Source organism: Manacus vitellinus, unplaced genomic scaffold (genome assembly GCF_001715985.3).
Source record: "Manacus vitellinus isolate BGI_N305 unplaced genomic scaffold, ASM171598v3 scaffold_15_pilon, whole genome shotgun sequence".
Lineage (NCBI taxonomy): Eukaryota > Metazoa > Chordata > Aves > Passeriformes > Pipridae > Manacus > Manacus vitellinus.
This window is the reverse complement of record NW_021939122.1, coordinates 16,418,080-16,431,528: the sequence shown is the minus strand read 5'-3', so window position 1 is coordinate 16,431,528 and position 13,449 is coordinate 16,418,080. Positions and strand designations below refer to the sequence as shown.

At 38.2% G+C, this 13,449-nt stretch overlaps 1 protein-coding gene across 1 annotated transcript in view; it reads left to right on the top strand.

Annotated features, from left to right (window-relative positions):
- Positions 1–4,382: 4,382 nt before the first annotated feature.
- The window catches only part of NRAP (nebulin related anchoring protein), a 52,095-nt gene continuing 43,028 nt past the window's right edge, over positions 4,383–13,449 (top strand). Inside the window, exons 1-9 of the mRNA XM_018069329.2 lie at positions 4,383–4,618; positions 4,885–4,979; positions 5,685–5,772; positions 7,938–8,042; positions 8,592–8,696; positions 9,373–9,480; positions 10,332–10,436; positions 11,075–11,182; positions 12,688–12,792. Of these exons, the coding sequence (XP_017924818.1) occupies positions 4,547–4,618; positions 4,885–4,979; positions 5,685–5,772; positions 7,938–8,042; positions 8,592–8,696; positions 9,373–9,480; positions 10,332–10,436; positions 11,075–11,182; positions 12,688–12,792 (891 nt within the window). The 5' untranslated portion in view covers positions 4,383–4,546. The remainder of the gene's footprint in view (positions 4,619–4,884; positions 4,980–5,684; positions 5,773–7,937; positions 8,043–8,591; positions 8,697–9,372; positions 9,481–10,331; positions 10,437–11,074; positions 11,183–12,687; positions 12,793–13,449) is intronic.

Sequence of the window (13,449 nt, the reverse complement as noted above, 5' to 3'; positions counted from 1 at the left end):
CTAGATTTTTTTTTTTTTTCACAAAATCTTGCTTGTTTTCAGTATGGAGTAAGGGAGAAATTAAAAAGACAGTAGAAGTAGGAGAAAGTTTCTTGCTTCAGGGCGTGGAGTGATTGCCACCTAGGGAAGGGTCAGGAAGAAAAAACTTCTCATGTGTAATGTTGCACAGCTGGCCATATGCGTTACTGGGCAGGGGGAAGAGCCAGCAATGTGATACCTATACCATCAGCATTCCTTTTCTTATCCCTGGAGACTCTCTCTACTCCCTAAAAACATTAATAATGAAGTCTTTGACTGGCTATATGCATTGTAGAAAATAAGTGTTTAACCACTGCGTAAGCAGCTGCAGGATGACAGTGGAGTATGCCTTTGGGAAATCGAAAGGTAGATGGCAGGTACAAGGCTTGAGGCAATTGAATAGTACCTGTCTGGAATAATAACTGTGTGCTGTGTTCTGCACAAAGTCTGTGAAAACAAGGATGGGGCTTCACTGAGACCTGGGAGACAGGTGTGGGAATACTTTTAGGATGGAGGATTTGAGTGACTCACAAGGTGCTCGCTCCTAAATGACAGTTGTTAGGTTTTTATATATTTTGCAAGAAAGGATGGATGGTTTTGATGTGTCATGGGGAATATGGGGGCAGAGTGGTGTGATTTGGCACACCATGACTTTATGGAATTCCATAGAATAATGCATCTCAGTCAGTTTGGTGTATGTGTTTTGGTGGGATTTCTCTGTAATCAGGCAGAGATGATCTGTTGCACGTGTCATGTTTTATGAGTTTTAAACTTGGGTCTTTTTTATGTTATGATACACAATAAATTGGCATATTTGGACACTGGTAGTCTCACTGTGTGCACATGGGCTATGCTGTGCATGCTTTACACACATTTCTTCAAGCTTTCAGCTTAAATTGTAGCACACCCTCACCAGTTCTTTTTCTGCTCTGTAACAGTGATGCCTTCTTCTCCTGTTGGTTCTTTTTTCAATTTCTCTTTTACTTTGTCTTGCTCTATTAGAAGCATTTGCAAAATCCCTACACTCTCAGGTTTTCCTGACAGTGGCAACAAAGGGAAAGTGTAAGCATAAATCCTTTTAGTCATGAAATGTAAGCAGCTGTTGATTGGTTTCCAAAACAGCAAAAATGTAAAAACTGTTTGGAAGGTGGTTCCTTAGAAGTTTTTCTTTGAGTTTTAGGAGATTTTGGTCTTGATAAATCTTTTCCAGCTTTCTTTCAATATTTTGGCAAGCTGGATTTGCTACTATGCTAAATTTCATTAGCATGGAGAGACTGTATGAGGCAAAAAGACCCTGAGCCCAGGTAACTAATCAATCATGGGATTCAGGAAAGATTATAAAGAGGCTGATCTAGTGTTTGAAATTTTACAGGCAGCTTTTAACAGTGCGTAACACTCCCAGTTTGTGTAGTGAACCAGCACCAGTTTTGGGGTTTTTTTTGCAAGCAGAGAGAGGATAGGGTTGCCATAATCTGTGGTGTCTGACTTCCCGCTATTCATGTGGTTGAAAGGGCACAGCTCCTATTCAGGAGGGACAGAGGAGGAGATCTTGACTTGAATGTCTCTCACGAGGTTACTTTGTGTAACTAATGTGTGCTTTTTAGATTCAGATTGAGGATGCAGACGTGCTCCAAGTTTTCTGTGCAGTTAATTCAATGAATTTAAGGAGGTTGGAGAGGTAACAATGTTTCTTCCTACTAATTTGCACTTTCAAGGTACTGTCTCCTTGTACTTTATATGTAACTACAGTACTTTTAAACCACATTGATTAAGGTTCTACTGTTAAGTAAAGCCTTTTAAGATTTTCATTGATATCAAAAAGCCTTTATGGGGCCGTACTAAAGGAGAAAAAAAGCCACAATGAGCTTTTAACTGAAGAGAAAATGTCTTGCTAAGATTTGTCAAGATAACAAACTTGCACCGTTTTTGTGATTTAATTCCTTGCATGATCAAAATGCAGTGCTTACTTTGTAATGTACAATGCTTATTTTTCAATACACTCTCTTTTCTGTTAGCAACTCAGTGTTAATACAGGGTGGCAAAGAACAGACCAGGCAACAGGACAGTTTTGAGGTGCTCAGAAATGGGGAAATCTTCAATAGACTCCAGCAGAAACTGTGCACAATGGATGTGAGGGAAGTAGTGTGGCTGGGAAAGGCAGCGGCTGTGTAGGACATTGTGGCTTACCATGCTTCTCCTCTTGAACATGCTGTAACTTGGGAGAAGCAGAAGAACTTGGAAAATGTATTTTCTGACTTCCAGCCAAGCTGGTAGTATCTGTCACTATGAAAAGAAGCAGTCTTTGTATAACTTGAAATGAAATACTATTTATCTGTGAAATAAAGGGCTTCTAGCTGTCTGAGAGGCCTCTTGGAAGGGACACATGGTCTCATTCCTTTCAGGGACCACTAATAAGCTCTCTGGGTGCACAGTGTACATGGGGTCTATACACTTATGATCCATGCTGGAGTTCTGTCCGGATGATCACTGTTCAGGTGGCTCCTGAATAAATTATTTGTTCTGTAGTTGCCAAGACTTTATGTTTTGTGTGGTTCAGGGATGTCCTGCTTTCAGCACCTCTCCAAACTCATTTCAGGGGGTCTTAAGCAATGTACTGCCTGTGCAGGCCATGCATCTTTTATTCTTGCTAAAATGTGAGATAAAGGCTCTAGCATGGATTCAGGTAGTGTGAAGACAACTAGGACTATCAAGAAAATATATAATATAGTGACTCTTAGAGTACATGAACACAAAGAGGCAGCAATTGGTAGTGTGCCAAGTGCTAAAGAAGGAGGGGACAGCCAGGCCACTGTGACCCCAGTATAGGTCACTTGCATAAACAGAATGGCAATGTGGGACAAGATGCAAAGCTGTGTGAGAAGGGAACTGGAAGAATTCCAAACTAATTTTGTTCACAGGTGTGAGTGGGATAAATATTATTGTGATGTAACTTGGTCAACAAAAATCGCTCTTAATCCCAAAAGGAATAACATGAGGTAAATCAGCTGTTATTTTAATACAAGAAATTATGTTGTGTAGGCATTTTTTTAAAATGAAAAATGCATCTGTTTATATACTGATATATCACTTTGAAAGGCCTCAAGTGTTTTCAGGACTTTGTGCCACTGCTCTTCAGATTAGAGACTCTATTTTCAGCACACCAGTTGCTGACAGTACATTGTGCCAGGACATTGTCAGCATTCAGTAAAAGGAGTAATAATAAGTTAAGCAAAACTGCATATCTCTGTGGAGAGATGAATAGGAGGCTCTGTAAGCATACCTGGAAGGTTTAGCCAGAAATTATTTTGATGGAATTGTTTGTAATTTATAGAAAAGGAAAGTGCTTAGCAATATCCCAGGACTGCTGCAGGCATGGGAAGTGGTGCAGATGTATGGATGACTGAGTAGACTTTTAATCAGATTGAGATAACTCTTAGCTGTGTCCCAGGGTTATGGAGCCCTGCAGCTGGAAGTATTATGATTAGGTGAGATATAAATCTCAAATCCTGACCATTTGTAGCTGGTAGAATTTAATAGCTTCTTTTGCTCAGAGAAGCCTTCGCAACCTTAATAGCTTGCTTGAATCGTAATATCAGACATAATAATTCCTTATCGTTATTTGGTGAAGGAATTTTTACATTCTGATCTATGCCAGCCTACTCATTGCGAACACTGTTAAACAGCTGCTTTGTTCATTCTATGCAATAGTAAATGGTTCCTTTTTGAAGTTTTTCCTGTAGTAGATAGAAGTTTGGATTTGTGCCCATCATGTTTAGAACTATTTGAGATAACAGGCTCTGCCTGTCTCACTATGCATCCTCCTACAGTTGGAGATGGAGTGACAGGTTGATGAAACAGAAAGATATGAGAAATGAGTGTGCCCTGCTCTGCTGCCTGTAATACACAATGGGAAACTGAGCTGGCACCAAGGGAAAAAAACTGACTCATCTGGGACAATGGTGCTGCACCTCTTCTAGATCCACCAAAGGTCCAGGAAGCTCCCAGCCCATCTCTGACCTGTATCTCTGATGGTACCTTTTATTATGAGGCTGTTCCTAAATATGCGGTAGTCCTCCGTGAGGTCACTTGTATATGAGGATGAGGAGAAACTATGATAAATTGCTGCTGCAATTTACACTTTTCTCTTCATCCTGGGCTTATGACAACAAAACTGAAATACTAAATGATGAGGCTCTAATATTCACATGGACATGATTCGTTTCTGTGAGTTCATTCTTCTATTTAGAGAAAGATATTGCTGCCCTCCCTTACGCACTGACACAGTTGCCAAAATAACCGCTCTTACTAACTGGCAGCTTTAAAAGCCAGCCTGCAGCTGACTTTGAAACAGAAGGTCAGCAAAAGGAGCAGCAGACTTCAATTCAGAGCTTTAATGGGAGCCATTGACCACAGCAAAAGGCCCTGACTGGAGTGTCTAGAGTGTGCTTTGCACAGGCCAAAAAGTCACTTTTATACTCTTTGAACCTTTTGTATAAACCTATATATTTTTCACTCTGTGGATTTCAAGATGAATGTGCAGCCGTGTGCTAGATGTGGCTATGGGGTTTACCCTGCTGAGAAGATTAACTGTATAGATCAGGTCAGTTCTCTTTCTTTATCATTTTGGACTATAATAAATGTACAGATTGGCACTTTAAACACAGTGCAAATCTCTTGGTTCCAAAAGTTCTTTACTCAGAACTGATTTCAGAACTGAAATGAGTTAATTATACATATATATTTGAAGAAAAATGCCTCAAATTCGTTAAATGAATGGTAAGGATCAAACCCGAGATTTAAAACTTAACAGAATAATAATGAAATACAAATCATGTCTGTTTGGTTTCTGTTTTGTGGTATTTCTAGACATGGCATAAAGCCTGTTTTCACTGCGAAGTATGCAAGATGATGTTGACAGTAAACAACTTTGTTAGCCATGAGAAAAAACCTTACTGTCAAGCGTAAGTGTGTTTCCTTTTCTTTCTCTCTGTTTTTTTTTTTTAAGTTTTAATTTCCCTAATCATTTTAATGTAATAGAACATCACCGTTTGGACTGGTTCCATGTGTGATGTGAAATTAGGTATTGTTACTGCCTTGGTGCATATCTTTGGTTTTTCATGGATTACAAATGATGGGAAACACTTGTTACTGTACATAAAGCTTCCTCATTTGTTCAGTGTGTTAAAAGATGGCAAATTAAGTTCCATTTTGGTATTATGGGAAGAAAATAAACCAAACCATAAAATTCAGTGCTTTCCAAATCAGTGGTTAAGAGTTAACAAGGTTGAGCTAATCATAAAGAAAATATAAAAAATGCAGATTTTTGAGTTGATTTGTTCTAGGAAGTTTTTATTTTATAATGATCAATTCCTGTCAAATTTGTCGGCAGAAAAAGGAGAGATGACAGTTGTTTTTTATTCTATTATTCTCTTTTGTTATTAGAAACACAGCATTGATATGACGATCATTAAAATTAATTTTGCTCTAGGCACCTACTCCATGCAATAATAACTTGAATGTAATCTGAGATCTCTGTGTAAGTGGGGGGAAAAGTTATGTATAGAGGGGTGGAGGCTGGTATTGTGTTCTTGAGTGCTCAGAGAGAACCTTTCTGTGGGCTGCCTGGTACATTCCTAATATCCTTTTACACTTCCCATTTTTTTCAGGCATAATCCAAAAAACAATGCATTCACAAGTGTATTTGACACACCAGTAAATATGAATGCGAAAAAACTGTCAGAAATTGTAAGTGAGGTAAGAATCTCGACGGTCAAATGTGTTAGTCTTTGTTCTACATTTTTCAGATGATGTGTCTTGCTTTATAAATATAAATATGTGATTTTACTTACCCCCTGCGTTCTTTTTGAGCAGTTAGATTTCAGCTATGTTTGAATCATAATTTTTTAAATGCGATTACTCGTGAGAAAGAAAGGTTAGATCTGAATTTGCTTCTGCTTTCAGAAGGAAAAATGTATAGGAGCTTTTCACCTGCCATATCTGAGAACTTATATGGAATCGCTGCTCACATAAACTGCACAGAGCTTTGCAAACTTAGCAACTAAGGGGGGCTACACAGGCTTCAGAAACAAGAACGACCTATTTGCTTTGTGATCTCTTCAGAAACTGATGTGAAACAATAAATGAATTATACCCAGGTGGCACGCAGGCAAAAGTTCTCACAAATACTTTGTGAAGTATTTCTGGCAAACCTGAGGCCCGTAAACACGAAGTGCAGGGATCTTTGCACGGTTTTGCTGGAGGTGTTGGGATGGAAGCGCTTCCCGCGCCCCTTCAGCCGCATCCACCCTCCCGGGGCTGCTGTGCCCCGGCCGACCGCGAGGGGCGCTCACGGCCCGCCGGCTTCCCAAACGCCATCCCTGGATCTGCGCTGCTTCCCTACAAACACATCGGTTTCAAACTTGCGTTTCTAAGGATTTAATGAAATTAAAATTACAGGAACGGCCAAAACCCGATGGATATCTCACTTCTGCATGTGATAGTATTTTCTTGGATATCACGTCTTTTTATATTGTCAAAGCAATGTTTTAATGTGATTAGCCATCGTTGTATTTCTTAGATTATAGCATATTAAATTCGTTCTGATGTTCTGTGTCAGCTATACAAAGTTGATGCACATTAATAGCTTTCATCAGATGTTATGTCTTCTATCATTTTGTACAGCACTTCTTGTGCATCAGTTGTTGCAATATCATGGGCTGTAACTACTCCAGCAGTGACTATCACACTTTAAACTGTGTGTGACGAATCTGGTCAGGAATGAGTCTGGGATTACTGCAGGTTCTATTTCTGGTTTTAGGCAGTGATATGAGACTGATACTTCCAGTGCATGTGAATATACCAGGGGAACAAATTATAGCTCAAAGATCACTTTCCCTTGTTCTATACACCTAAAGCACCTTCTGTCCTTTTCAATCACATAATGAGGTTCTGTTCCAGAGAGAAAATTGCTAAGAGTAAAGTAAAGAAGCTGATTCTGCAGAACCTACTTAAAGGGAGTGCTTCTGTAGAGATTTTGTGAGGAGGAAAAGTTTTTCATACTAATGTATAAAATAATGATAACTTGGGAAAAGGTTTCACTTGCTGCTGTAGTTTGTTGGGTTTTTTATATGTAAGGTTATTTTTCATGCAAAAAATAGAAGATGTTTCTTCAATCCTAACATGATGTTCTCACTTAAGTCTTATGCTGAGATGTCAACTCGAATGCAGAGATAAAAATTAAACTCACTCCCTCAACACAGAATTTCTGTGAGCAGATGAATCATTTAGCTCTCTGCACCTCTGTGCTCAATTTATAGATGGGAATAATGGTACATATGGTCAGTAATATTTCTGTCCAGTCAGTTTAAGTTTTGTAGTCTTTGAGTTTTTACATCTGAAGAGTGAGTTCTATACCAGAACTGTGATTTCAGTTGGATTTCTATATGCTATCATGATAAAAGTAGCAGTAGGAAAATAATGACCCAGGACTAAATATAGTAGTCATTTACATATACAGAGCTAGGATGCTTAGTGGACACTGTGCAGGGAAAAAGGAGAGTAGAATATTGCTCATCTGGTAAAAGTTCTTTCATCTAATGCTACATTGACATGTCCTGCTTAAAATGTCTTAATTATTCTCATATTTTATCTCATCCAAAAGTATCATCTAATTATCAAATTATTCTTTCAGACTGTCATACCATATTTCAGGTGTAATACACTGTTCCTTTAGAGGAGCTCTCCAATATTAGCAGAAATCTTAGGTAGAAGCTGGGTGTGAACTAGAAAGCAGAATTTTGACCTTAGGGCTAAATGCAATCTTCACCTTGTTTATCTCCCTTCATGTTCTTCTCTGAAGGGGAGGAGTGTTGTTATGTACTAATAAGCTACTAAAACAAGTAATTATCTTTTTTTTTTAGATAAAATATCAAGAAGAGAGTGAACAATTCAAATCAGTCTTTCAATGGGATGTAAGGTCCAGAGAAATTGAAGGTGTCTATAAAGCCCAACAACTGGCTACCCAGGTAAGAAATATCCCTCAAGTCTCCAAGCTACTAGCCTGCAGGAGACCAGGGATTGGCACTGACAGTCCTCACTGTTAGGGGGTTTAGTCACAGGATTTAAGTGCTAAAAAAAAGCCATTGCTTCTCATTTGGCTAAACTTTTCAAAGTAACACAGCTCAACTATAGCTTAGGACGCAAGAATCAGAAGAGGAGGAAGAGTGTATCTGTGCAGTTAACTGTTTGGACTGCTGCATGTACAGCCATGCTCTATGTATCTTCTCTCTACTGGCACTGGAGCTTCACAGCAAGTGATCTGATTCCCAGGGATTATTATTTGAGTCTCACTCCGGATCCTAGATCCTGTCATCTTGATGTCAGTTCTTGTTATACAAGTCCTGCCTTGGCATTTTCTGAAGGTATTTGAAATGTAGGCCTTGTGCTGTACATCTGCAGAGAGTAAATTTCACTTCCACAGCACTGTCTGTGTTTCTTTTTTTTCCTGTCAGATCAGGTGTTTGAGTATTAAAACAAGGGTGAAGATTGGTAGTTATTTAATTTTTGTTTTGTAGAATGCTTACTATGCTGCCTATGAGGGAGGAAAATCATGGTACTCAGGAACTATCCCAGATCCTGAGATGGTCAAGATAACACAGGCACAGAAAACTCTGAATGATGTAAGTGGACTAATGTTTGGAATAGCTTTATTTTCATGGTCTATCATATTCTGAAGACTTACAAATGCATCAAAGTCAGCCTTTGGTAAGATTCACCTCCAGCCTTTGCATGAAATACAACTGGAGTGTCTAATCTTTGGTATGACGTTACTGTGGGAAAGACTGACATGTTTACTTCTGTCAATAACAATACTTAACCATGGAAGTGATTAAAGTCACATAACAGTTCTATTGCCCATTCTAGATATCATACATTTATATATTTTCATAATTGAGAAGCACTTCAACTACTGACCAAACAGAGGTGACCTGATCAAGCAAGTGGTGCTGTCTCAGTAGAGCAGAACTCATGATGGAAAACTTCAATTTCCATTGACTGTATTTCCATGACTGATGAAAATCACTTCTGAATTATGACTGATTGTCTGTGTCCATACAATGGGTTAGTGACCCAGTCAACATAGCAAATTAACAGTGGATAATTGATATGAATGGGAAATGTTTTCTGTTCTATGTAGGAAATAGTTTTACCTAACAGACTTATAAGGCGTAAGTTCTTAAATTTGTTTACTTTTAAGTAAAGTGATACATACCTCTAGGAAGCAGGCATTGAAAGAGGAATCACATTAAACTATGGTGGGTTCTTCTGTAATGAGAAAACAAATTCATTTTCTAGTTTCAGTATACAGAAGAATACGAGCCAAGGAGAGGCAAAGGCAGCTTTCCTGCTATGATCACTCCAGGTTATCAGGTTGCTAAGAGAGCCACCCAACTAAGCAGCGACGTGAGTCACAGGGGTTTTTAATTATGTTTTAGACTTCTGAAGCTGGACAATCCTGGGTTCAGGCCATTCACTTTAGACATTAGATTCTATGATGAATAACTGTTGTCCTGTTAATTCTACATAATGAGAAAATTTTAACATGATGCAGAAAACAGCCTTGACAAATTACTTGGCCTGGGAAGACAGTTATATGGGATAAATGACAATATAAGTATTTCCTGAAAAATGTAGTGACTTTTGCTGTAGTTTATCACAATCTGAAAAAGATTTTGACTCACTCTAAAATGTTAATTTAATTAATTACCTTTGTTTTCATGTTATGGCTTTATTCATCTCATTATTTACATTTGAAATTTTTCACTTGCCTTATTATTTGAAGTTAAATAACTGTAATATTAAAATTATTTTATATGAAAGATACTTAAATATATGCACAGAAAATTGCTTAGTTATAAAAGTAACTTTTCAACTGAAAAAGATCAAGTAAAAATAAATCTTACAGAAGTAATTTTAAAGTATTGGTAAAGTATTGCATTGTTTTCTGCAAACACTGTCGGCATTGTCATTGCACTATAATCTTGGGCCATTATTGACTATTCTCATGACATTTTGATCAATGTATGGCTCACATCAATCTCATATAATTGGAAAATTTGATTATTTGGGTCCATTTCTGTCTACTTCTGGGATTAACTGTAAGGAAATTGGGCCTTAAATATAAGTGATAGCTTGATTGTAGAGTGGGGAGTGCCATGACAGCTGTTGCTCATTTTCTCCAGAAGATTTCTGATAGGAAATATATATTTGCTGCTTATTGTTTGTAATATGGATTTATGTGTTTTTCTCTTCAGGTAGAATACAAGCGTGGACACGAAGAGAGAGTTTCAAAGTTCACCTCTGTTGTAGACACTCCAGATATACTTCATGCCAAGGCTGGATCACAGCTTTCAAGTGATGTAAGTGAAGCAAAACAGACTGACCTCTTTCTGACTCTCCAAGTGATTCTTGGGATATTTATAGATCACTTAAAAATATGACTTGCAACAAGCGTGGGTAGTGCCTTCCCAAATCTTCGTTCGCGAAGCCTAGCCATGATATGATATGATGAAAAATATGAACATAAAGAAAAATAAAAAACCCAATATTTTAAAGGCAGGCTCATTTTACAGTTAAGTATTTAATACTTCCAGTTACAAAGACCATATTCAGTTTTAGGCCATTTTAGGGATTAGCTGGCTGTCAGAACTGAAGGCAGAGAACTAGTTTGTGCTATACCCAACAATTAGGTGCCATGCAAAGTAAAGAAAGAAGATGCCTGACTCTAAATAGAGCAGGCATCTTGCAGACACCTTCAGTATTTTTTCTAAACAACTGTCCTTCATCCTATACTCTGAAGGAGACAAAGGGGTCATGCAGAAGAAATGTGATCATGTAGTTAAAGACTACATTGCAAAGATTCAGATTTCATGGTTCATCCTCCTTTTGGTGGATGACAGCCATGGAGTGCCTGACTTTGCAACTTTGAAAATTGACTAAGTGTGCAATCAAGATACATTTGATCTAATTGCTCCTGAACTATCTTGAATTTTTGCAGTTGAAATACACAGAAGACTTTGAAGAACGGAAAGGAAAAGGCAGCTTTCCTGCTATGATCACTCCAGCTTATCAAATAGCCAAGAGAGCAAATGAACTAGCTAGTGATGTAAGTGTCCAAAGCAAAGTCTCTTTTGGGGAAGAGAACAGTAAATTGTCATACAAATTTTGGATTAAAACATTTAGTGGCGGAAATTCCATGAGCATTGTGGAGTTATGTTAGCAGTGCACTTCACACACAGATTTTCCAGTGACTGTCTCTTCTTGCAGGGACAAAACTGAGTTTTATGCACAAAAAGAGGCATTTGTGAATCAACACTCTGGATTTTTGTGGGCAAAAATGTCCCCTTTACCCAGCCTCATGTTGCATACAGCTGAGAAGAACAATAATGAGTCAGCTGGAGCTCTTTTGATTTCCTTCTACCCAACTCAGTATGAGTTATGAAGTCCGAAGTGCAGCTCTTTTACACAGTCACAATATTTCTGGGTGACCTTTTATTGGGGGAGGGCTGTGTTTGCAGAGCTCTGCTTTGCATGTATTTCTATGCTCTGAGTGGATCCTTACTGTTCATTCTCCTATTCCTGCCTTTGTGCTGTTGCAGGAGGAGGCTTGAATACGAACATAAGAAACTGCCTTTACACAAACACATGACATAGATACACCCACAAGCACATGGCACGGGTAGAGATTTATAAACTATAGCTTTCTACTCCACTCGTTTTACTCTCCTTACTTTTTCATGGTTTTTTTTTTTTTTAAACTCTTTGGTATACTGATCTTTATTGGCTTTCTTTTCCTTTCCAAACATAACAAAACCACAACGCCACTGTACTCTCAAATAAACATTGTAAAAGGACGTCAGCATTGCTTCAAAATATACAGTTAATTGTGCTTTGTTAGTGGAAACTGAAAGAAAGGCTCTTTTTGTTGGAGAAGCTAATATATTGTGCTAACCCGATGGAAGTGAATTTAAAACATTATTAAGAGTCATTGAGGAAAATAAGAGGAGATCTGTAATTCTGAAGGCAAAAGCAACTGACTCCTAAAAAATTTGCCTTTGATCTGTGGAAAACCATTCATTTTTTGTCAGCAAACACACATGGTGATTAAAGGGCAGCATCAAGTACAGGCATTATTTTGACTTCAGCAAAGGTAGTGCAAATCTTGGTCTAAACTTGAAGGATGCTTAAAATTCCCTTGTGGAGATCAGCATCTTTCAGAAACAAATGCATTTATTGATGGTGTTCAGGTGACTCTCTGGTAAAAAAGTTCACTGTGGTAACCATGAAACTACGTTACAATCAGTTCTATTTTTTTAAACTGCTGGAGCATCAGGTATTAACCACTGACAAGCAGGTGGTCCTGAACACACTGAACTAATGGTCTGGGTTGAAATGGCAAGTCCTATGTTCCTAGTGCATTATTAAAAAGGACATCACTAGTTTTGTTTTTATACCTTCAAGCAGCATATCTGACTTGGGTAGATTGGTGGCAATGAGAATTTTGACAATCCTTTATTGGCAACGTGCATGTCATTGATTGCTATTTATTATGCAGCATCTGTGTACCAGACTAAACTCACGCAGATTATTCATTTCCTTTTTTCCTGTTAGGTAAAGTATCATCAAAGATACGAAAAAGAGATCAAGGGAAAAGCCAGTCATATAGCTGGAACAGATGTTACTTCTGCAAGAGAAAATGTAGATCAGTATGGCCAGGTATGCAACATCCAAGAGATAACCCTGCTGATGTTGATCATTACTACAGCTGATTGCTCCAGAATTTAGAAACTACAGTGAGACCTATTTTCATGACGTTTTCCTGTATGAGAAAACAAGGTCTCGAAGGAAAGGGTGTTGTGCGACAGCACCATACTCCTAATGTGTAATATATTTGGCATTGGCTCTTAAAAGGTGAAACCACAAGGTGCATGCACTGTCTCTGCCTGACCCTTGTGGTAGAGTCATTCCAAGAGGTGGACCTTACCAGCAGCTCTAAATACCTGTGAGCAGCACTAAATCTCTTAGATTTCAGCTCTTCTACAGAAGGGATATTATGAGCCTGACAAGCTGTAGTTCTGTATTTGTGGAACCAAATAGGCTTTAGTTCTGTTTTGGTCTGTGGCATTTGTTTTGCTTTTGTTTAAATTTTAAGGAAATATAGTTGGTTTTGTGGTCTCCCAAGATGCATGCAAAGTTCTATTCCAATTAAGTTAGGGAAATAGCACAGCTAAACAGAACTGAATACAGCTAAAGGGAACTTGAAAGCAATTGAATAGTGTTCTTGTATAAAGAAAACTATATGGCTAATCTTAGGGTTTTTTGTCCTAGCTCCTCAGTAGGTCCATATACTTCAGAGAAATGAAGGAACAGGGA